Raw genomic sequence first — 22,967 nt, 5'->3', positions numbered from 1 at the left:
ACTTACTCCAAGATGCAGATATCCAAACCCAATTCATAACCAATTCATTATTCCCACCTCTTCCATTCTTGAATGTACTTGTCCACCTGTTCTTCAACCCAATTCTCGTCCTCATGCGTCGATCTCTCCAACCTGGCCAGCTTCTCGTGGATCATAGCCTCGACATCCAACCGCTCAAGTACCTTGGCCTCCAAGTACTTGGGATCATTCCATCGGCAAGCCTTCTTGAAAATCTCTCTCATTCTATTAGAGTAGAGCTGGCACGTTGCGAGTGGTAGCTTTTGCGACTTCATGTAGAAGTTGCGAGCGATGACGTTGTCATCCTTGATTGAAGGCCGGACCACCTCGTCAAAACATTCGCCACAGACTGTAAACTGTTGGAGGAACTGCATGATGTGCCAGTGCCCGTTGATTATAGGCTTATCTTCCTGACACTCACTCACGGCAGCCATCTTTTCGATGTCTTGTGCAAGAACCTTGACGTCTGGCTCTTCTTGCTCCCGTCGTGCTTGATCTGACGTTGTTTCCAAAGCGTCAAAGTACATGACGAATCGTTTCCGTTTCGGCTTGAAGCGCATTGCGCAAAGTCCTCTGGTTGGCTCCGAACGGGAATCGACAGGAATGAAAATGCCGGTAAGATTGGGGAATAGTGCATGGATTATCTTGACGCACTGAGGGCACACCGTAAAGTCGTAGACAGGCTGTCTTGTGTATGGATTCCAGAGTGTTTGCCAGTTGCGCGTGGTGACTCTATCACCCGGGCAAGGGAGACTCTTGGTGGCAGTAATGGCGTTGGCAACGTCATGAAAGAGTCGCAGATCAGGCAACTCGTTCTTCAAAGTAAGAAGCCATGCGATACGGTACCAGGGCCCAACACCAAAGTCACATGAAATTGCCTGGGATGTGGGACGAAGCATGGGCTGGAATGGGTTTCGATACTGAGTCTTTGCAAAGACAGAGCCATAGCAGTCGGGGCAAATATTAAAATCTGTACGAGGTAACGTGAGCCAGTCCACCAAACCTGCAACGGGATGCTTGCGGCGGCATTCGGGAAACGTGGTAACACCTGTCGCTTCCTGATGTTCCGAGTGACGTCGAATGGATCCCACTGGCTTCTCGAGGCGAACGCCGTCTCGAACGGGATCAAAGGCTGGTGGCTGCCAAGATTGTGCGGAAGGCGGAGGACGATTGGTCGATGGAAAAGCTGATGCAGGCCTGGATTCGAGTGATATTCCAGGACCACTGGGAATAGGAGCTGGCATGCTGGGCATCGAGACAACAGAATCACCGTCATACCGAGATCGTGACCTACCGACCCTTTCCGCATTACCCCGAACATCAAAGGGATCAACTAAAGGATCATCGTCCATAGGATAAGGTAGCTCTGACTTTGGCCTTTCAGGAAGAGGATGGTGATCTCTAGTAATTGGGAATGTCGAGGCGGGCCTTATGCTGGGAGGAAGCTCTTCTGATGCAGTTGACCCATTGCGGGTGGGGATAGGGATAGGGATGGGGATGGGGATAGGTGTCGTAGGCCCACGAATCTTCTCCCTGGGACCACTAGGTGCGTCGACCTTTTCCAATTTCGGCTGAGAATCTCGTTCATCCGATAGAACAACAGACTTCTTACGTCTGGGATGAAGTTCGCGTGGGCCCTTAGGGTGGTCATCACCAGAGCGACTATCCTCACCACGATCATCGCGACCATCACGGCGGTCGTCACGTCGAGTTGTCGATTCTCGTACAGGCTCACGGGAAGGGAATGTCGAGGATCGACTGTAATCCTCACGCTCTGGTCTTGAATAAGGAGGGGAGTTTTCCTTCCTACTATTTCTCGACCCATACTCACTTCTGTAAGGGGATTCGACCTTGGGTCCTTCCTTCGATAAAGGACGACCTTCCTTAGACAGAGGACGACCTTCCTTGGACAGAGGACGAGTGGGCTTCTCATCAGCCCGTTCTTTTGAAAGAGGGCGAGTAGGGGCATCACCAACCCGCTCCTTAGACAAAGGCCGCGTCGGCTTCTCAGGCTCGACAGTCGTGCGTTTCGTCGTGGATGCAGTTGAGGAATTTCGGGTATGGCTGCTTTCATACCGTCGTTCGCTTGGCATGCCGGACACATTGTTGGGCCGGGTAGGGGACCTGCGAGCAGCTCCTTGGGATTGTCCATAATACGCTTGATCGCGGCCGCTGGCGCTGCTCTTGATGATTTCAGGCGCATGCAGGGGATCAATGGGGATTTTGGGTGGCCGAGCAGGAGGCTGTTCATAACGGCTGCTTGCGGGCGCTGAAGGACGGGTACGGTATTTCTCGGGCAACTGATCATCTCGAAGCTCAGTTTCCAGTCGAGGTAAATCTTGTCTGCTGCGTCGTTTCTCTAGAGGCGGTCTGCTGCGTTCCCTAGTTGCTGGTGCATCGGTTTTCAAGTTGGCATCGTATCTTCGACTGGATCTTGCGTCTGTATAGACGTCGCTCGACGGCCTTTCCTGTCGTTCAACCCTCTCGCTTCGATCGGGCCTATCGTTTCGCTCTATTCGTTCACTTCTTTCGGGTCTATCCTGTCGGTCAACCCGTTCATTCCTCTCAGGTCTTTCTTGTCGTTCTGTCCTTTCGTTTCTTTCGGGTCTCTCTTGCTTTTCCACACGCTCAACCCTCTCTGGTCTCTCCTGTCGCTCAACGCGCTCGTTTCGTTCGGGTCTCTCAACGCGCTCAACTCGTGGAGGCTTTGATTCCGATTCGTGCTTCCTTTCAGGTTCAAACTTTTTGCCAGAGTCAGTTCGCTTGTGCCCGTTTGCCCTCCTTTCAGGCTCATTTCTTCTATCTGACCCGCTCTTCCTTTCGGTTTCACCGCCCTCGGAACCACTTGAAGAGCCTGTCAAGATAACAAACCGTCGCTCGGGATTATATTCATGGACCTCCATGATTACTGGATTCTGTTCAGCGTCCCCACGTGACGGAGGCTCCTCCTCCTGGATCTTGGAGATCGATGCTCCATGTTCTCGCTTGAGCGAAACTTCTTCATCTTCGACACAGGGTGGTGGTGGTCGAACTTTTGGAACTCGCGCTGGGGCTGCAGACTTCGGTCGTGGTATTAATGGGTAATAAGGCAGCTGGTAGGGTTGCTGCTGGGCTGGAGGTTGAGAAGAAGGACGATCCTCAATCTGCGATGGTGGACTATTGGCCGATGTTAGCATTTGCTCAGAGGCGAAAGCGTAATACACATACGGTTTTGGACTTTTGGCCCGGGAAGTTGTAAAGTACCCCGTCTGGAGTAGGTTCTGGATATCAAACGACTCGCCCATGATGCGTCTCTAAATAATCATGATACGTTATGAGAGACTGAAAACAGCAAACGCGCCCACAGGAATAAATGCGAAAGACGTCCAAGGGCTGATGCTGTTTGCTAACGTCTTGTTTTCTATGTTGTTTGTTGTCGCACAGGCCTGCTGGGGACGGGAAGGTTGGGTTGGGTTGGTTGGTTGGTGCGGGCGTGGGTTCCAAAACAGGTAGTTTCGCTGATAATAGGTATAGCCGCGTGTGTGATATATGTAAGGGAAAGGCGTAGAGAGTGTTTAAATAAAACAGCAGACACTAGCAGAAGTAGAAAAGGACAGACAGAATCTGCTCTCACGCTGTTTTCGAGGCGGCAACGTCAAAGAGAGAGAAGCAGAATAGAAGGTCGGAGACACCTTGGGGCGCAGTTTAGGTCAGGTTCTATGAATGGAAAGGATGGAAACCTCAGTGGTTAGTAGAGATTATCTGCCAGATGACATATGTAGTCTAACAAGATATACTTAAACGTCCACCCAAGCCACCATATATAACAATGTACTCCCAAGAGTGGGCGGCTGGGCATCCACCCCTCCTCCTCTCGTCATCCTCGTCCATCTCCCATGCCCTTGTAGCATGGCTCTAGGCCAAGGGCCATGGGCTCCTGGCTCCTGGCTCCATCCTCTCAGCCCTCTAGCCCTCCAATGGCCCCGCCAGGTTGCCCCTCCTACGTTCCGGATGGATCATGCCGATTTGAAGCCATTGCATTTTACGGTTAGAAAATCACCGATTTGCTCCAGTGCAACGTATCACCACCCATCAACAGCCTACAGTATCATGTCTCGGTAAACCGACATAGATTTCAATGCAGATTCATCGTTGTACAAGTGTCCTGTCATCCACTGTCACGAAGAGTCAAACTCGGAACCCTGCTGTATGACCCTAGCCACCGCTTTCGTTTAAGTGACCCTAGAGACATGACAACAAGTCAACCACGCCATGCCATGTATGCCGACGGGGTCTTTCAAGGAACTAAACGCTCAGTACCAGGAATCATGTTGAATTGGACTTGATTTTGTCTTCACATACAGCGAATACACGTAATCTGGTATAGTCGTTGAAACAAACGCTCTCAAGAGGTAAGGTTATTTGTGGATAGCCTCCAGCCATCGAATGTTAGATATCATGAAACAATCCATGGTCTTTGCAGATCACAAATTCAAGACGACTAGGGTCCAGAGAGTAAATAGCCCAATAGCGGGTCTAAACCGGCATGCAATAACTACTAAAAGTCAATTTGTCTCTTGGGCAAGCAGAATCGAGTTTTCTGTATCCCTGAGGGACGCAGGGACGGTCCCGCAGCTTGAGCCCACAATTTGACATGTCGCTTTAGCCTCATATATTTTCCTCCAGATGGCTTCGTAATTGCAATGAGCGGTGCGTTGAGCGGTAAAGTTGCATATTTCTGTAATGGAACTGACAGCGCAAGCATCTTGATAAAGGGGACATGTCCGACAGCATCTGGTGGCTGGGCTGATGTATTCACCGTCGCATACATGGACATGGGCTATTATCCATTATCTTCTAGGATTCGCATTCTCACCACCAAGTGTCCAGCGGTATGTCCAGCGGTATACCCCAAGACGAGGATGATTGCAAATGCGGTGTACTTGCAACAGTTTCCGGTCAGAAGAACTCGATCTCGAATTACAAGGTACATGTTATCAATCGAAAGTGAATCTAAAGGTTCCACCATAGCTGCAAAGGCGACAAACATGCTGGAGAGGCTCACCGTTGGCGGTTTTACATGTTTAACACGGCAACCGCCTAATCCCGAAAACCATCAAGTGACAAGAGCTCAAAGCGAAAATACGAAGGATACTACTCGGTGTGACAAATTGAGAACTCGATTGAGATGAAAATTGGCGCCAAGAAATTGTAGCTGTATATTGTCTATGAATGCTAGATATGTACAAGTGAAAGAAGGTACCCAAGAGAGATGCCGGTACATATATTAGTGATTTATTTACATATTCTAGCCGTCGAAACCTCATATTTCCTTGAATAGGTAGATGTGTTAACTTGCCAGTCCTCAGAAGTTACTCTTCAATCATTTGAGGTTGACACTTCCTTTCATTACCCTGAACCTTGGGGCCTCTGAGCGTCCACTACACATGCCCATCAAAGTTCCTTAGAAGGACCATGATAATCTCAGAATTAGCAGCTTGGAGTTGTTAGTTAACGAGTCATAAACTGCCTATATATATTTCGTTTGTTGTCTGTACTAGTCATAGTTATTCACCTATGCCATCATAGTTGCTAGATTGCTTATGGTGTTTACCACAAGGGAAATAGGAAGACGTTCAAGTGAACAACTCACCACACAGGACAAAGTAGTATAGATACCAAATGGTTATTTAATTAATGCACAGTAGTACTTTAAGTTATCGAGAACCAACATTTGTTTCAGCTCCCCCGGCACATGCACTGGCATGCATCCTGCCGTCAGCTCGACGCACCAGCCTCCTTGACGAAGTTATATGCACACAAGCCTGATCGCCATATCTTTGCTATCTATGCATTGCTCAGAGCCTAACAAGAAAAACGAACAACAAATACTCGTATATCCCTCCGTGTAACCTGCTACCTCTTGCATTTGCCACACTGCTTCTGCACGTTTGCCGCATATCTCTAATCATCCTTTGATATAGCCTAGGTAGTCTTCTGGAAGGCTCTTTAGATTGGCTGATGCATTGTCTAGAGGCAACTTGCATAAGGAAACATTACCAATGACAAAAGACAAACAACAAACACAGTGAGCAACTAAGATATACAGTAGGTCTGCCTATTAAGAATTACGTGCCCATCACTGCCTGACGGGTGACTGATCTATCAGTCAATGTCCGATGCTGCACTTAAAACCCGAGTGCAGAGAGAGAAGAGGAGATTCTGCATCTTCCACAACAGAACATCATACAATAACGACTGCCAAGCACTTCATCGAACACTATTTTCCTCCTCCCAGACCTTCGAACTTGCAGTTGACTCTACATCTTAGAGACAGAACTCGCTCAACCTCTCATCAGCGTACATGCGACTTGACCTTTCCATCACAGCGTGCTAGCCCACTGGGTAATACCGCTGCAGAAAAATGATGATGGTATTTTACTGCATACATATGCAGGAGTTTGGACTTTCTGGATGTACCCATGCGTGACTGCTTCTCACATCATAGAGGGCGTGAAATGCTCAGACTGCGACAAGAACTTTGCTAGACACTCCAATTTCTTCCGACATCAAAATACCGAGCACAAGGGACGAAATTACGACTGACCTAACCTGGATTACATGAATAAGCTCCAAAGTAGACCAGATGCCGAAGCACATTTCAAAAGAGAGCACAAAGGGGAAGGACCGTAATGTCTAGTAGACCCCTGTATAGAGTCGCTCAGATATCGTCGCAAAATTCGCCCATACATCGAAGAAGACGACTGAGGCAAGTGTTTATCATGCCAGATACCTGACTGGACCGAAATGCTCTTTGCTTCGGCTGAAATGACCAGGTCAACAAGGTGATCAGGTAGATGGTACCTTACCTTTGGCCTAAGATAGGCATTGGTGTTGTGTTGAACTGTCGGCCTTTAGATCAGGATAGAAAAATAAACAGTCTGTCTGATCTAAGCAACATATAAACTGACCTAGTCATTTCGTCTCTTATGATTCCAGTCGGTGATTTTTCTGATACCTGAGGGGGATTAACTAAATGACTGACTGAAAGTACTAAAGCTGTGCCTTCTTAATGGACATGTAACTTGTTTTGCTCGTTATTCCTCGATGAATAGTTGTGAGTGTTGGTTAGTTATTAAACTTGTTGCGTTGGATTGAATAAAAGGTGAAGAAGGACAAAATGAGTAATTATGACTATAACATTAATTAAATTGTATTTTATAGGGTTTGTCCAGGGTTGCAAAACGACAAGTATACAGCAACTCACATATGGAGCTGTGATGGCTTGCGTAGTCATTCTGAAAGAAGCCAAGTGTATACTTGTATAAAGACCGGAACGGAGAATTAGACGTAACAAAATGTTCAGACACCATGTTGTCTCCTTGTTGCTATAGCCAGCCCAATTGGCATGTTACCCATAGTACAGTACTCCGCCCATGCTCAAGAATCCAAACTGAGAATTCTCCAATGGTCTCGCCAAGTAAAACCAACTAACGAGGCGTCTAGTCTTCAAGAAGGTCTGCGATATCCTTGTCATCTTCCTCCTCTTGTCTTCGTCGCTCCTCAGCTTCAAGAAGGTCCTTCAACATAGTTCTCTGCCTCACACGAGCCTTTTGACCCCAGTCAGCACCGGTACCGTCACCATCTGCGTCGATATCGGGCTCGTCCTCAGCCAGTCCGCGTAGCTCATTGGGAGAGATCTGGGCCTTGCGCTTCTCGTTGGCATCATCGTCTTCCATCTTTTGAACAGCTCCTTTTGTGATGAACTTCAGCGCCAGGGGACGGAGGAGCATGTAGCCGCCGACGATGACGATAAGGCGGATCCATGCCTTTGTATCCATTGAGTCGAATGCAGTTGAAATATTGTTGGAGGCATTGGCGCCGTACTGCAAGAACTGAGCAGTGAACTTGCCAAATGCATTGAGTTCAGGCTGTTCGCCCTGGGCTTGTTGTTGTTGTTGAGCCATGGGATCCATGGTGAATATGTTGGGGTTTTATGAGTAATATAATTTGTGGTTTTGTATGAGTGAATCCTTTTCTGAGCTTCTTGGCGATGATGCGTTTCTTGATGTAAGGTTTAAGTACGATGCTTGGCGTAGATGCAAGGTGGCTTTTAATGCGGTAGTGAGATGGAGTCGCACCAAGTCAAGATTCCACGTGAATAGGGGGTGAAGAACTGCAATTGAGGATATACAGTTATGTTATAAATAGGGTGAATAGAGGAAAAAATGACAGAGCCGGTGAGTTGAGGCTTTGAGTCGAGTTTTATATGGCGCGCGACTCGGCGGGAGGTTGTTTTTTTAACTTGCCCGATGGGGCCGCCGCTCACTGGCCAAATTCTGGAACCAGTCTGTACCCGCTAGACAAATGAGGGTAGCAACCTTGAATGAATATCAGTGGTTTTATAGCGCATAACAAAGCTTTGATGATGCTGGGAGCTAATTAAACAAAATAGTATTAATAATGAAATGTTTGGTAATCGTTATTTGATGCACTTGTATGGACATTATCAGAGATATTGGTGTGAATACTGAGGATAGTTTTTACTCTTCTTCGCTCCATCAACATCTGAAACGAAAGACTCACATGCAGTTCGTGTATTCACATAGAAAAAGGAATGATTTGATCAATCAAAAATGATATCAGGCACATATACAAACCTCTAGACTAACGTCTCAATGATACTTCATAAACAAATTGCGATGCCACGTGACTGTTCTTATTCCCCAGTGTCTTAGTGGACGCTTCAATCCTGGCCGGTTGGACAATGGCTCCACCAAAAGAACAGACCCAGACGCCTTTGGAGCGAAGCAGAGCTCGAGAAATTTTCGAGGCCTCATCATAGCCGTCTTCTATCCCCCTCCACTCTTGACAGCACCATCGTGTGTTTTTCTTCCTCCTCCCCCCCTCCCTCTGGTTCTCCTTTCTCTTTCTTAATTCGTCCTTTATAATACCCATAGGGAGCCGTCACCATGTCGACCGCTTTCCGATCTGTTGCGCCTTTCCTGCGCACTGCTCGACAAGGGCTCCGGGCTAACCCCGTCAACCCTCTCCAGTCCGCCTTCACCAAGAAGAACGCCTCTGGAGTCCTCAACCTCTACCGCACATACGCCGTCTTTGAGCGATCAAAGCCCCATGTGAACATTGGTACCATTGGTCACGTCGATCACGGCAAGGTACGTTACCAACAACGACGACCCCGCCATTATTCTCGCAGACCAGACCTCAGCTGACTTTATATTATATAGACCACTCTCTCTGCCGCCATCACCAAGCGCCAGGCCGACAAGGGCCTTGCCAACTTCCTCGAGTATGGTGCCATTGACAAGGCTCCTGAGGAGCGAAAGCGTGGTATCACCATCTCTACCGCCCACATCGAGTACGCCACCGAGAACCGCCACTACTCCCACGTCGACTGCCCCGGTCACGCCGATTACATCAAGAACATGATTACTGGTGCTGCCAACATGGACGGTGCTATCATCGTCGTTGCCGCCTCCGATGGTCAGATGCCCCAGACCCGTGAGCATTTGCTGCTCGCCCGTCAGGTCGGTGTCCAGCGAATTGTCGTCTTCGTCAACAAGGTCGATGCCATTGACGACCCCGAGATGCTTGAGCTCGTCGAGATGGAGATGCGTGAGCTTCTCAACACCTACGGCTTCGAGGGTGATGACACCCCCGTCATCATGGGTTCCGCTCTCATGTCCCTCCAGAACCAGCGCCCCGAGATCGGTACCCAGAAGGTCGATGAGCTCCTCGCCGCTGTCGACGAGTGGATCCCTACCCCCGAGCGTGACCTTGACAAGCCTTTCCTGATGTCCGTCGAGGATGTCTTCTCCATTGCCGGCCGTGGTACCGTCGTCTCTGGCCGTGTCGAGCGTGGTATCCTCAAGCGTGACCAGGAGATCGAGCTTGTCGGTAAGGGTCAGGAGGTCATCAAGACCAAGGTCACCGATATCGAGACCTTCAAGAAGTCTTGCGAGCAGTCCCAGGCTGGTGACAACTCCGGTCTCCTCATCCGAGGTGTCCGCCGTGAGGATGTCCGCCGTGGTATGGTCGTCTGCGCCCCCGGCACCGTCAAGTCTCACACTCAGTTCCTCGCTTCTCTCTACGTTCTCACCAAGGAGGAGGGTGGCCGGCACACCGGTTTCCAGGAGCACTACCGACCTCAGCTGTACCTCCGAACTGCTGATGAGTCCATCGACCTGACCTTCCCCGAGGGTACTGAGGATGCCACCAGCAAGATGATCATGCCCGGTGACAACACCGAGATGGTCGTCACCATGGGCCACCCCAACGCTATTGAGGTCGGTCAGCGATTCAACATCCGTGAGGGTGGCCGAACCGTTGCTACTGGTCTCTGCACTCGCATCATCAAGTAAGCGGTGTTTTAGACGGGTTAAGGAAAAGTTTATGGGTGTAGTGTACGAATTATTACGTTTATGTACCATCTGGCAATGTCTTTCTCTTTGAGTCCATTTGGCTCTTGTATATTAGGTGGCCTTGGGGCTCAAAGATCTCCGCTCTGCTTCCTCTCGATGTCTCAACAATTGTAATTTAGACATGAATATAGGAGGCAGTAATAAGACTTGTAAAACTAGCACATGAGTTGCGGCAAGTGATTAGTCGTCTGTTAGGGCTGCACAATTGGTTAGGTGTTCTTGTTGTTGCGAACCCTTGACTTTCATGAAAGCATGGCGTGATCACAGGGAGGTGTCGAGATGGGCAAGGGGACCGATGGTTCACATGGAGTTTTTGATTGTCATAATTTCACATTGACCCGATACACTCCATGGCCACAGGTTGGTCATGCGGGATGGTGCGAGGATAAGACAAGACACATAGACATTTCGAGGTCCAATGCAATGGTATTCGTCTATCCTCGGAGGATGTTCGTCAGACGCACGATCTTCCTGAGGGACCCAAGCAAGCCATAAAACTCCTGTTCCAAGCGGCCGCCCTCCGAGTGCTTTTTTAACGCGAGGCCTTTGACTTTCTGCTGAGAGTTCACCCCCTTCCACACAATACTCTGCTCTCTAGCAGTTCCCCCCATCCCTTAAACGAGAAAACCGGGTGTCATGATGATGGATCGTTTATCGGTACTGTAGACGCAGTCGGGTCAGTCGTGTTCATTCCGGCTCGCGCAAGTGGCTGGTCGTCCTGGGCCAGGGCCTGGAGACCCCCACGCTGCGCTCTCGCTCCAAGTTAAACTCACCTTGTTGAAACCGATGTCCTTGGCCTTCTCACGGAAGCACTGACGGCACAGGTTGAGGTCGTACTTTCGGATGAGACCGGCCTTGTGCTTGCAGACACGGCTGGAATATTTGTTAGCACATGCAAGAATATTCGAATCGATAATCGAGGGACGCCGTCGGGTGTGATATTTTTATTTATTTCGCATCCGACGGGCGGAAGAAGATTGTTCGTACCAGCTGCGAGAGCCCTTGCCGTAGTTTCGGGGGCGGGAGTTCCAGACGCTTTCGTGAGACATGGTGTCGTTGTTGGGGGGTTGAAGGCCGAAAGCTCGAAGGGTTGCGGGATGGTTTAGATTTCGAGATGGATTGCTGCGTGAAATTTTGTGTGCGCTGACTTACTAGGTCCCGCAGCCCCAGTTTGGGCAGGAGCGAGGGCACAGAGGCTCGGCAGCCGGAGGAGGGGTTAGTCCGTTATCACTTGGTCCCCACTCTTCGATGTCCAACAAGGTGACTTACATCCACATGAGGGCAACTCTGAGTAGAAGTCAAGAATGATTTAGAGTTATGTGAAGAGTTGATTGGATTATAACCAGAGATATGCCGTCCGTAGTTTGTGTTTTATTGTAGTTGTGTTGTGCGTGCGTAGCTAGTCCAAGTCTCAAGCGAGATGTACCTAGAAACACTGTAGAGTACAGACCACATGTAAGTGTGTACGTACGCTGGACTTTATAAGAGTGATTTTAATAGAATCATTCCAAGGCAATTATTTATAAGTATACTGCTATATCGTAATAAGAAATAGTTTAATCACAGTTACATAGTATACTTTCACTGGGAATTCAAGCCACTCTCTCCTATTTATTACCCACCTAGGTAAGTAGACATGTACTTTGACAAAGGATCCGTACGGATCAAAAACTCAACATATCATATCAAAGTTTTTCTCAGTAAGCAAATTTCTCAACACACGTACGCTATGACTGACAGAGTAGTTGATAGTTTGGGAAGCTATGCATTGATCTGTTATCAGAACTTTGCGCTCCAATTCCTGGCTGAGGGTGACCAACTTGAGACTACTAACTAACCTAACCAAGTGCGTTGCCGATAGCCAACACTCTTTGTTCCCAACCCTGGCATTCGTCTTTCTACAAGCCAGAAACTCATATCATAATCAAGTCAATTGATATGATCAAGACGTCTTATTCAGCATACTTGATTGCAACAACTACTAGACAGCAATAGTAAATAGAAACAATAACTGCTTCACGTCAAGTCTCGAAACAACGGATACACTACACAGCTAACACGTAATTGGCAGACAACTCCATCCAGGTGGCGGTGGGAGCTTGCCTCAGCTGTCCTAGGTCCCGCTTTACCTTGCAGGGATGTCCACCTACACCGGGCATTCCTATGCAAACTGGCATCTTGGATTGATTTCCAAGCAACCATCCAGAAACAAAGCACATCTCTTTGCAAGATTGTGCTCTGGTTAGTTTTGTTTCTATCTTTCTCTTTCATCTAACAAAACCAATCGGACCAAAGTTCATCCAACATGGTTCTCATCAAGAGCTTCGTGCTCGGCGCTCTCGCCGCCACCGTCGCAGCTAAATCCGCCGTCATCGAACTGCTCCCCTCCAACTTTGACGACATCGTTCTCAAGTCCGGCAAGCCTACCCTCGTCGAATTCTTCGCCCCGTGGTGCGGCCACTGCAAGAAGCTTGCTCCCGTCTGGGAGGACCTTGCAAACACCTACGAATCTACCAAGGGCAAGGTCCAGATTGCAAAGGTCGACGCCGACGCCCATCGTGAGCTCGGCAAGCGATTCGGAATTCAGGGTTTCCCTACTCTCAAGTTCTTCGATGGAAAGAGTGCAAAGCCCGAGGAGTACAAGTCCGGCCGTGACCTGGAGAGCTTGACCACTTTCATTGCTGAGAAGACTGGTGTCAAGTCCAAGAAGAAGCTTGAGATGCCCAGCGAGGTTACCTACCTCAACGACGCTACCTTCTCCAAGACAGTTGGCAGTGACAAGCACGTTCTTGTTGCCTTTACTGCTCCCTGGTGTGGACGTAAGCTCTCCCCATTTCCTTGCAACGCTCTTCAATTTACTGACTGTTACAGACTGCAAGACTCTCGCCCCTACCTGGGAGGACCTCGCTGCCACATTCGCCAATGACAAGAACGTCGTCATCGCCAAGGTCGATGCTGAAGCTCCCAACAGCAAGGCCACCGCCGAGCAGCAGGGTGTCAAGTCCTACCCCACCATCAAGTGGTTCCCTGCTGGTAGCAAGGAGGCTGTCGCCTACGAGAGCGGACGTACCGAGCAGGCCTTTGTTGACTGGATCAACGAGAAGGCAGGAACTCACCGTGTTGTCGGTGGTGGTCTTGACAACGTCGCTGGTACCGTTGAGTCTCTGGACACCCTCGTGGCCAAGATCACCGGCGGTGCTGCCATCGCTGAGATTGCTGCCGAGGTCAAGAAGGAGGTCGAAGGCCTCACTGATGCTGCTCAGAAGACCTACGCCGAGTACTACGTTCGTGTCTTTGACAAGCTGAGCTCCAACAATGACTGGGTCTCCAAGGAGCTTGGTCGCCTGGATGGAATTCTTGCCAAGGGCGGATTGGCTCCTTCAAAGCGTGACCAGATCCAGCAGAAGACCAACGTCCTTCGCAAGTTTGTGCTGAAGAAGGCCGAGGAGAAGGTCGAGCAGGTTAAGGAGAAGGTTGAGGAGGTCAAGGACGAGTTGTAAAGCACCAAGTATAGCAACACGACAACATAACAAAGATAGCAAGTACAGAATCACAGATCTCGTATGTAGTTGATTCTTGGGTTACTTGAAGTAACGATATAATGAAAATACCGTAACAAGCAGACATGCTGGCCCCTTCTATTTGCGAAATAATGAAACAAAGCTCGTGAGATAACTTAAACGCCTTGTACTCTTGATCTATGCATGAACCCCATCAAGGTTTGTTTGCGCTTCCATCTTTTGGCTTGTTGCTCTCTTGAAGAGCTGCCTCAAGGTTATCCAATCTTCGAGACATCTCGTCCACTTGAAGAAGCAAGGTCAGTGTGGGGCGCTTTGAGATGCTTGGAGGTTAACAGGCTTACTCTTAGCAAAGATCTCTGAAGAAACGCCCGCAAACTTGTTGGAGAGAGAGTTTAGAAGCTCTTCAACGGCCGCTGTAACATCAGCGCGAGCATCGTCTGAGGCCTATGGCAAAGAAACAAGTCAGTGGCGATGCCCGCACTTTGCAGAGGCCTTGATGCTCTGCAACACAACGTACGCCTTCTTCGTGTAACGCTGCATGCGTCGAGTCTGTCAAAATCTGCCTGAGTTGGGGACAAAACGTACATTTTCCGGCTTGTTGTTAGCGGTGTCGGGCTTGGGGTCGTTGCTGGCCATGATGGAGTTTTAGGTGCAAACTTGAATGTCTCTGATGTAAGAGACAGCTGAAAAATGCGACGATAAATATGTCCAACGGAGAAAATGAACCGGTTTTATGATTGCAAGCGTGTATTAATACGCGGCTTGGTTTGTATCTGGTATGTTTGCTAAGTGAATGTTTGTTCCATGATAGCCTGTAGGTATAAAAGTCCCCTTATTCGTACTGTGCCGGAAAAGGTACGGCATAATTTCACAGACACAGTAAAGCAGAGAAGTCACAGCCACACCACGCTTGGCTGTCATGATACGTACCCTTCCCTTGAACACGGCCAGTCCCAACTCATGTACTTCCACTCATAACTGCTTCTTCTAATCATAACGCAAACAACATCTCAAATACAACGCCACCAACCATTAACAACAACCAACTCTCTTAACGTCTCATCCAGCCATTTAACTCTAACGATAATCAACATCATCCACGCGTCGCCGTTGGACGACGACTAAAGCAGACCTAGCATGTCACAGCGATAGACGCTTTCCATCTCTTGGGTCATCATGGCTCAAGCCCAACATCCAATTGCTACCGTCCTCTTTATCTTATTCATCATCTGGGTTGTTTTCCCCGACAGCGACTATTCAAGCCAATCTCTTAGTCTCTCTGATCTTGCGCAGGAGAGGCTCGAGCATTTCCAGGATGCGCTAGACATGCTCAACGCCTCGCGCTGGGGCGATTTCACACCAGCCCCAGAGAAAGGTTCCAACGTGAATTCTTCTTTTCTCAACATCACGGGATTTCGCGCCCAAGACAATCTCACATGGGTTGACTTGAATAAGTTCCGTGAGAGGAGCCTGGCATTCAGTCGACATGCTGTGCCACCAGTAGGGGGCCACAACTTATGGGACGCTGGGGAAGGCGAGCCCATGTGGATGAATGTTTCGGGAACTGTCCATGGAGAATGGGTCAAACGAAAGGGTTCAGTGCCCAGAAGTTATGATAGTTACAACCTGAGCAAAACTGCCCCTGGCTTGGACTGGATTGGGGATCATGCCTCCTGGGCACGAAACATCACTGGCCGCACTGGTCGCATTATGCTGCGCCTTGAAGCCAACAAGACAGTCAGCGAATATGAACAGCTACCGGCTCAAAGTGGTGTCCCTGTTGCTGGCGGCCTCATACGAAGTGTTAGAGGCACAACAACTATCGAAGACACATACGGATCCGGTCATGATTGGGAAACGAGGTTGTGGGGAGTCCATTGGCCCCGTCAAGGTGTCGTTTTGATGACCACCACCAGTGAGAAGTTTGGAGGCATATTCGGCTTACCACACTTGACTCCCAGCGAGGACTTCTTCCAGTCAAGTCAGAAGTTGTTGAACGAATCGATTGCCCGTACAATCTCAAAGAAGAAAGACAAAATTTATACAGATCAAACAGCCCCCTGGACTTCAGACTTGGAAAACCCACTATACACCAACAACCCATCGCCACACTGCGAATATATCATGTATGCGCAGGTCTATCCACCAAGTCGAAATCACTTCAATCTGGATTCCGAGGAATTGTCCAATGATGTTTTACAGTCCGTTATCAGCAGCATCGAATCAGAATTAAAGTCGCCTGTGGGCGCACCTATTCCCAAAATCCCTAAGCTCCAAATGTCGGTCGTTATCTACTCCCCAGACTGCGGGTTCTTCCTCGAGAGCAAGGGGCCGCCAGACTTTGGTCCAAGTGAAGCTCAGCATTTGTCTGGGATGAAGTTAGAGGTTCAGGTCTACCAAGTGAAGGCATGGATTCTCGTCTATGCAGCTATCATGTTTGCTCAGGTCTATCTGCTCAAGAATCAGATGCGTGAGTCTTGCACTCCTTCAACAATGGGCCGTGTAAGTTTCTGGACCATCGCCACCATGCTCATGGTTGATGGTATGACCTTCACTGCTGCAGCTACCTGGGTGTCCTCGGCTGGTTCTACCTTTCTTCCCACTCTGGCCCTATTGCTCGCAGCCTTCCTGTCTATGACGATTGGCGGAAGTTTCTTATCAAAGGTTCATGAGGTTCAGATTCCTGAAGCTCGACCTCGCAGAGAACGGGATCAGAATGCGGGCAGTACAGGTAACAACTCCAATGCTGCAGTCTCGCCCGCTACGGGACCGAACACGGCTGATTCTGCTCCGCTCTTACCCAACCCTGATGCGGCGCGTCACACACTCACGCCTCGGCCTTCAGCTCCAGCTCCGCCGCCTCCACCATCACAGCCCGTCATTGTCCCATCCGATCAAGGTATTGACGCTGAGATCGCTGCTTCAGCAGCCGCTGTCCCTGGTGCCACAACCGCGCAGCGCGCAGAGGAACCTCCACTATCATTCCAGAGCATCATTGGCCGTCTCATCCTCGCCTCTCTGTGCATCATATTCCTAGCCATCTCTTCCACAACATGGTACCCCAACTTACGCTCCATCTTTTTGAACCTCTGTGTTTTCGCCTATCTTTCCCTCTGGGTCCCTCAAATTCGCCGCAATATCAGGCGCAACTGTCGTCGAGCCCTCGCATGGCCCTTTGTCGTTGGCCAGTCCATTCTACGTCTTCTCCCTGTGGCATACTTCTGGATCAAAGAGGACAACTTTCTGTACGCCCGCACCGAGCGACACGCATTCCTTGTCCTCTGTGCCTGGGTTTGGATACAGCTCGTCATCCTTGCCGCGCAAGATATAATCAGCCCCCGTTTCGGCGTTCCTGCAGGTTGGGCCCCTGATGCTTGGGATTACCACCCTCTTCTCCGTGAAGACGGCCTGGAGGCTGGTGGCTTACCAATCGGTCTCGTTGCAGACGACACACCTGGTATCGAACGTGCCCGTTCTTCGAGTGATGATAGCAGCAAGAAGCAAAGCTCGACGAGGAGCATAGACTGTGCCATCTGTCGTGAGATCCTTGAGGTGCCGGTACTTACAGCCGAGGATGAAGACACAGGCGTTGCAGGCGTCTTTGCTCGTCGTTTGTACATGGTCACGCCTTGCAGGCACATATTCCACAGCGGCTGCTTGGAGGGCTGGATGAGATTTCGGCTTCAATGCCCCATATGCAGAGAGGAGCTACCGCCACTCTGAACATTCTTGTATAGCTGACATTTATTATTTTCTGGGTGGCTGGTTCCAATGTTTGAATGGCGTTGGTTTCTTTGGCGAACTGTAGCATAGCACGCATAGGGTACACTATTGGATTCGCTGTACAGTGATAATTTCACTTAGCATTATGATACAGTGTATGGCATTAACATAATATCTAAGCGCTTCTCTTTTCACCATCAACTCCTGGCCTGAAACGCCTTGTCCGCAGTGACTCACGCCTGCATTTAAACTAGCGCGCCTTGGGTGCATAGCGCAAATCGCCATAGGGCTCATTCCTTTGAGCTCACCAATTTAATCGGGTTTGGCGAAACTTTGGGTCCGGCATGCCGGGTGGGAGGCCGCGGACACCAACCTGGAGGTCTGCAACACGAGTCCGCAAATCAAAGTCGACGGATCGAATCGTGAAGCGCTTTTCTTCGGGTATTATGCGGGGTATGGGCCTTGAGATACCATCGGCAGGGTAGGACTCAACTCCCATGGCAAGCGTCTCTGACTCTTCGAGATTCATAACCCAAGCGCTGATGTTGGCCACCATCTCACTATCCCACATGCCCTCCCTACGAGCGCTGCTGCGAAGTAGCTGAATGGCTCGACGGCGGGTACCTGGGTCACGGCATTTTGTAGCTACAACGAACAGAGGAGCAACGATGCCGAGATCGGCGGCAAATCGAGGTTTGATATGAGGGGCTGAGAATCCCATTGACGGAAAGAAGTCTTGGGACTGCCAGGTTTCGCGTTGTCTATGCTGGCACTGTCCAGGGTTTGGGCAGTCGCGCGCGGCAGCTCGTCTCTCCTCGTCGCCGACTATCTCAATACCCAGGTCGACTATAGTCTGAAACTGAGGAAGAAAGTTGTCAAAGTCGGACTCTTTATCACTGAACATCATAAGATACAGGATTCTCGTGTTAGTGGCCAGCATCCTTAAAGCTGCAATGCCTGCTTTCTCTTGCATACTGATAGAGGGGTTGTGTCGCGCGAAAAACAAGTTGTCGAAAGCCTTGGCCCATCTATCGAGATGGTTCTTGAACGAAAGACCATAATCTAGCCAAGATGGGGGAAGTGTGCCCTTGAGATCCGATTTCATGGAGAACAGTTCCTCTATATATCGCATGATTCGAACATTCAGGTTATCAAAGGCGACCCGAGCTTCGATGACAGAGGTAAAGGTTTCGGGGATAGAGAGGGGCTCCTCCTGCAAAGGGGTATTTGCGCCACTGTGACCAGGAGATTGCGGTCGAGACTGGGAACTGAGCCGTATACTGAATGGTTGTGGGAAATGGAAAGCCATGTCATAAGACTTTGCTTGGATCGCTAGTCGGGTAAAGATAGTAACGAGTTCCTCCTCGAGAGAATCTTCGGACGCAGGCAGGAGTCGTTGCCTTTGCTGAGTGTGGAATATGTCGAGCAAACCAAGCCCGGTTTGGATCTGATGGATCGCCTGCCTGTGATCGCCAATAAAGGAGTCGAAACAGGCGAGAAGTACATTGGCCATGATGGAGGTTCTGTGTGATCTCTGATCCTGAGTGTTTAGTTTGACCAATGCGTTGCACGCATCACCGTATCGCCTGATAGCCACTTGCCAATGGCCCCTAACAATCTCGAATCGAGCCTCGGAGCTCGCATCGGATCCACGACGCATGTCGAGCGCAGCCGTCTGCTCAAGGGTCTGATACAGGGCACCCAGTCCAATCACAGCACACTTGATAGCATCTTCGGAATGACATTCCTGTAACACGTAGCGGGTCCAGAACACGTTGTTGAAGTAGCCGGATAGCTCGTGGGCCGTGTGCGAGCGGAAAATGTCAAAGTAGAAAGATTCACTGGGCTGGATGTGAAGAGCCACGGATGGTTGGTAAGTAGTGGGTGACGAGGAAGGGGTTCCAGGGGAGGCAGCTCTCAACACTGCTCGTTGGTGCACTCGACGTGGCAGTAGGTGGTAGTCGCCGTGCAAAGGCGCAATGATAGCATTCGAGGGTACATGGGCGTCGTAGACTGGCATCGGTTTCGGGGCGATTCGAACCTCTTCAAAGGGGCGGGAACTGCGACTGGGGGGTGGGTAGCCAGTGCAGTTCTTGTTGCTTCGAACACATTGCGTACAAGCTGGCCGGGCCTCATCACACTTGATACGTCTCTGCCTACAGTTTTATCCAGGTAAGATTATGGATGACACAGTCGGGGCAAATTCAAGGTCAAGCAAACGAAAGGGAAGGGGGGTTTAAGGGGATTGGGGAGACGAACTTGCAATTGGTACATCCTGTCTTGACTTTTGGTTTGCTGGTCCTGACTCGCTTCGCTTTGGGTTTGGAGGATGTTGTTGAAGTGGCTGACGCTGTTGGGTCTGTTGAGGTTGAAGTAGAAGGAGTCTTGGCAGAAGAGGCAAGAACAGAGAAGGAGATAGATGGGCTGCTTGAAGCAGCAATAGCGTCAGTGGTAGCACTTGGAGTAGCCGGTGTGCTTGTTGATGCAGGAGAGACGTTGCTGCTGCTGTAACTGCTCTCGTTGGAAGGAATCTCGATGTTATTGAAAGTGTTAATGGCGATAGGGTGTAGAGAGGAAGAAGGTGGCTGAGTTGGGTCAGTTGCTGGAAAGACCGGGGTTGTTGATGTTGCCTGTGTCTGGGCCTGAGCATGGGGGGTGGTTGCCAATGATGATGTTGATTCCAATGATGTTTGTATTGGTGTCGGTACTGGTGGTTCTGTTGATTGAGCCCTCAACATGGAGGAAGACACATTGGTAGGCTGGTTCATATTTGCAAAAGTTTTAGAGTAAGGTACATCCAAGTTCGTTTGTGCATGTATTTGGACTGGGACATGTGCATGTGCATGTGCATGTGCCAGAGCCTGCGCCTGTGCCAGAGCCTGCGCCTGTGCCAGAGCCTGCGCCTGTGCCAGAGCCTGCGCTTGTGCTTGTGCTTGTGCCTGTGGTTGTGCTTGTGCCTGTGGTTGTAACTGTGACTGTGCTGCTCTTCCCCCCGCTCTCTCGGGATGAGACGATGAGCCCTCTTCTATCAACCAGCTCTGAGCCATGGAAGACAACGCAATGTCAAGTCACTTGAGCTACCACCAACTTGGCCTTTAAAGGACAGGTGCAGCGTTGGTATAGACAGGCAGTAGTCAAGGTTGGTTGGTAGGATTGACGATTTACCTGGCCAGATTGCCGTTAATATAGGTACTATCCTACCCCACGATAGCTCCACGGCTACCACGTTTTTCTTCAAGGTAGATAGGTAGGTGGCGAACCGTTTCTCGGCCGAGAAGACGGAAGGTGGATGAGAAAAGTGATCTTAGTTGGTATAGTCGGAAAACAGAGTTTCTATAAGAAAAAGGTGGCAGAGGACCAAGAAGTAGCCGGGAGAGGTTAAAAAAGAATTGGGAGTGACTTAGTCCCACCAGCAGGAGGCAAGTAGGTAAAAGAAACTAGTAGTAGTAGAGTAAGGTGAGTCGTTACAGATATGGGCACAGGGCTGGCTAAGTTGATACACATATGGAAACACATCAGTGCAGCCCAGTTGTGGAGGATATAGGTGAAAAGGTAGTGTCAGCCCCGGTCATGTACTCGGGCGCAATGATGCCTTTCTATAGGCAGCTCCTTACTCCAATTGCTCTGCGATGGTTCCAAGGGGCAGATCAAGCATATACTGTACTGTGTTGACAAGCATAGATTGACATGACAGGCATGGATGGGGCTCATCTGTTCCTTGATATCGAACATCACTCCTATTCGGGAGGAGGAGGCTGAAGGCAGGCCAACCCATACTATGCCATGGCTCCCAAGTACAGGGGGGAAGTGGAACAATCAGCCCGAAAGGAGCAGACAAAGTAATGAGTTCGGCAGCAGATAGTAGCAGACCCCGAGCGAATCTGATTCATTGTGGGGAGGGGAGCCGGAGCATTGTAGCAAACAAGCGGTCCGGGGGTACCCTTCCCATGGAACAAAAGAAGCAAGCACCAGCAGCATCAGGAGGAGGAGCAAAAGTAGAGACAGGCAACAGATCACCGGTGGGTTTGGCCTGGGCAATATCCATATTGCCTGTCATGCTTCGGGCGAGCTCTGCCAAACTTGGAGTAGCACGACTCTGTGTAACCACAACTAAGATCAAATCTACCAGGGACTGGCGAGACAGCCGCAGTAAAACGCCATAACTTCCCGTGCGAGGGGACATGGGACGGTACGATCCAGTCTAGATGGCTAGTAATTGGTTAGTTGGACAGTTACAATGTACTCAATCGGTCAGTATAATTGTCGGTCCGGATACGCTTTTCCAGAAACAGGGCAGGGTAGGGTCTATTCTGCTAGGGTGTTGCATAGGAAAAGTACTGAGTAGTGCAGTACTTTGGTAGATGCAACAACACCTGGGAGGTTTTGGCTGATTCCAAATGGACCCATGGTTGAAGGAATGCAGTGCTGCAGGTCTCTCTGTACAGCACAGCACATCACAACACAACAACGCACTGAACAGCCCTGGAACCAAGCTCGTCACGCAGGATAATGAGCCCGGGACGCAATAGCCCAAGGGAACCCGTTCATCTGTCCAGGTACGGATGCTCTCCTGTTGCAGTGCGTGCAAATATGGATGTGAATGCTGATTAGACTTGGTTGAAAGTAGAGCTGGAGCCAGATGGTGAACCGTCCGAGCTTCGGGACCTCCCCTCTCCAACACTACTCTAGTGCAGGCTCCCTCTCGTTGGTGGTGGAACGAGACTTTATCACCCAATAGGGATAGAGGCGATAGTTGACAGGGGTGCGCTTGCTTGTGTTCCTGCTGCGTTGGTCGCACAAGGGAGGGATGAGCTCGACTAAACCGCCTCGAGAAGGATTGACGCCCAGCACTCTGCATCTGCATCTGCAGGGCTGTTAGAGGCGTAATTAGCGCGGTGGCGGTGGAGATTTGCAGGGGGTCAGGGGGTTGTATCTGACGTTTGTTTCTAGCCCATGCCATGGATGTTCCTTGATAGATTGGGTGAGTGAGCTTGTCCATGGATGGCGATGATGGATCAAGGACTGGTGTTGCTCCAACGGGCAGCTGTAAGTAAGCTCAACGCCTTGCCTTCCCTGCTCGAGTCAAGAAAGGCCCGGCAGGAGGCTAAGGGGAGGCTCCTGTTGGTCAGGCGCTTGTGGCCCGCTCCAAGACTCTTGGCGGGTCCCACTCCACTATATCCGATCTATACCCGCTCAACAGAGGCACAGCTACTACCTACCTAGGTACTAAGCTAAATTCCAGGATAAGCGTATAACCACTAAAGCCATCATCATGAAAACACGT

At 49.9% G+C, this 22,967-nt stretch overlaps 9 protein-coding genes across 9 annotated transcripts, besides 2 other annotated features; 3 read left to right on the top strand and 6 right to left on the bottom strand.

The window, feature by feature from the left end:
• Positions 1 to 47: 47 nt before the first annotated feature.
• On the bottom strand, positions 48 to 3,302 carry FPSE_03198 (uncharacterized protein; the record flags this gene model as incomplete). Its single annotated transcript, XM_009256317.1, has 2 exons — positions 48 to 3,174; positions 3,226 to 3,302. 2 exons carry the CDS (start codon positions 3,300 to 3,302, stop codon positions 48 to 50), a joined length of 3,204 nt encoding a protein of 1,067 aa, XP_009254592.1.
• Positions 1,487 to 1,529: a repeat region.
• Positions 3,303 to 4,555: 1,253 nt separating the features above from the next.
• FPSE_03199 (uncharacterized protein) lies at positions 4,556 to 5,047 on the bottom strand (the record flags this gene model as incomplete). The annotated part of the gene is made up of 2 exons (XM_009256318.1): positions 4,556 to 4,837; positions 4,874 to 5,047. The coding sequence occupies 2 exons, from the start codon at positions 5,045 to 5,047 to the stop codon at positions 4,556 to 4,558; spliced, it is 456 nt and encodes a 151-aa protein (XP_009254593.1).
• A 2,452-nt stretch (positions 5,048 to 7,499) lies between these two features.
• Positions 7,500 to 7,973, bottom strand: FPSE_03200 (uncharacterized protein; the record flags this gene model as incomplete). The annotated part of the gene is made up of 1 exon (XM_009256319.1): positions 7,500 to 7,973. One exon carries the CDS (start codon positions 7,971 to 7,973, stop codon positions 7,500 to 7,502), a length of 474 nt encoding a protein of 157 aa, XP_009254594.1.
• Positions 7,974 to 8,969: 996 nt separating this feature from the next.
• Positions 8,970 to 10,379, top strand: FPSE_03201 (uncharacterized protein; the record flags this gene model as incomplete). The annotated part of the gene is made up of 2 exons (XM_009256320.1): positions 8,970 to 9,173; positions 9,246 to 10,379. The coding sequence occupies 2 exons, from the start codon at positions 8,970 to 8,972 to the stop codon at positions 10,377 to 10,379; spliced, it is 1,338 nt and encodes a 445-aa protein (XP_009254595.1).
• Positions 10,380 to 11,090: 711 nt separating this feature from the next.
• Positions 11,091 to 11,488, bottom strand: FPSE_03202 (uncharacterized protein; the record flags this gene model as incomplete). The annotated part of the gene is made up of 3 exons (XM_009256321.1): positions 11,091 to 11,099; positions 11,213 to 11,312; positions 11,427 to 11,488. The coding sequence occupies 3 exons, from the start codon at positions 11,486 to 11,488 to the stop codon at positions 11,091 to 11,093; spliced, it is 171 nt and encodes a 56-aa protein (XP_009254596.1).
• Positions 11,489 to 12,744: 1,256 nt separating this feature from the next.
• Positions 12,745 to 13,939, top strand: FPSE_03203 (uncharacterized protein; the record flags this gene model as incomplete). The annotated part of the gene is made up of 2 exons (XM_009256322.1): positions 12,745 to 13,258; positions 13,311 to 13,939. The coding sequence occupies 2 exons, from the start codon at positions 12,745 to 12,747 to the stop codon at positions 13,937 to 13,939; spliced, it is 1,143 nt and encodes a 380-aa protein (XP_009254597.1).
• A 214-nt stretch (positions 13,940 to 14,153) lies between these two features.
• Positions 14,154 to 14,596, bottom strand: FPSE_03204 (uncharacterized protein; the record flags this gene model as incomplete). Its single annotated transcript, XM_009256323.1, has 3 exons — positions 14,154 to 14,242; positions 14,302 to 14,404; positions 14,546 to 14,596. The coding sequence occupies 3 exons, from the start codon at positions 14,594 to 14,596 to the stop codon at positions 14,154 to 14,156; spliced, it is 243 nt and encodes an 80-aa protein (XP_009254598.1).
• Positions 14,597 to 15,136: 540 nt separating this feature from the next.
• Positions 15,137 to 17,683, top strand: FPSE_03205 (uncharacterized protein; the record flags this gene model as incomplete). Its single annotated transcript, XM_009256324.1, has 1 exon — positions 15,137 to 17,683. The coding sequence occupies one exon, from the start codon at positions 15,137 to 15,139 to the stop codon at positions 17,681 to 17,683; it is 2,547 nt and encodes an 848-aa protein (XP_009254599.1).
• A 304-nt stretch (positions 17,684 to 17,987) lies between these two features.
• FPSE_03206 (uncharacterized protein) lies at positions 17,988 to 20,730 on the bottom strand (the record flags this gene model as incomplete). The annotated part of the gene is made up of 2 exons (XM_009256325.1): positions 17,988 to 19,839; positions 19,943 to 20,730. The coding sequence occupies 2 exons, from the start codon at positions 20,728 to 20,730 to the stop codon at positions 17,988 to 17,990; spliced, it is 2,640 nt and encodes an 879-aa protein (XP_009254600.1).
• A 1,392-nt stretch (positions 20,731 to 22,122) lies between these two features.
• Positions 22,123 to 22,164: a microsatellite.
• The last annotated feature ends 803 nt before the right edge of the window (positions 22,165 to 22,967 follow it).

Source organism: Fusarium pseudograminearum, chromosome 4 (genome assembly GCF_000303195.2).
Source record: "Fusarium pseudograminearum CS3096 chromosome 4, whole genome shotgun sequence".
Classification (NCBI taxonomy): domain Eukaryota; kingdom Fungi; phylum Ascomycota; class Sordariomycetes; order Hypocreales; family Nectriaceae; genus Fusarium; species Fusarium pseudograminearum.
This window is presented reverse-complemented; position numbering and strand designations above follow the sequence as displayed.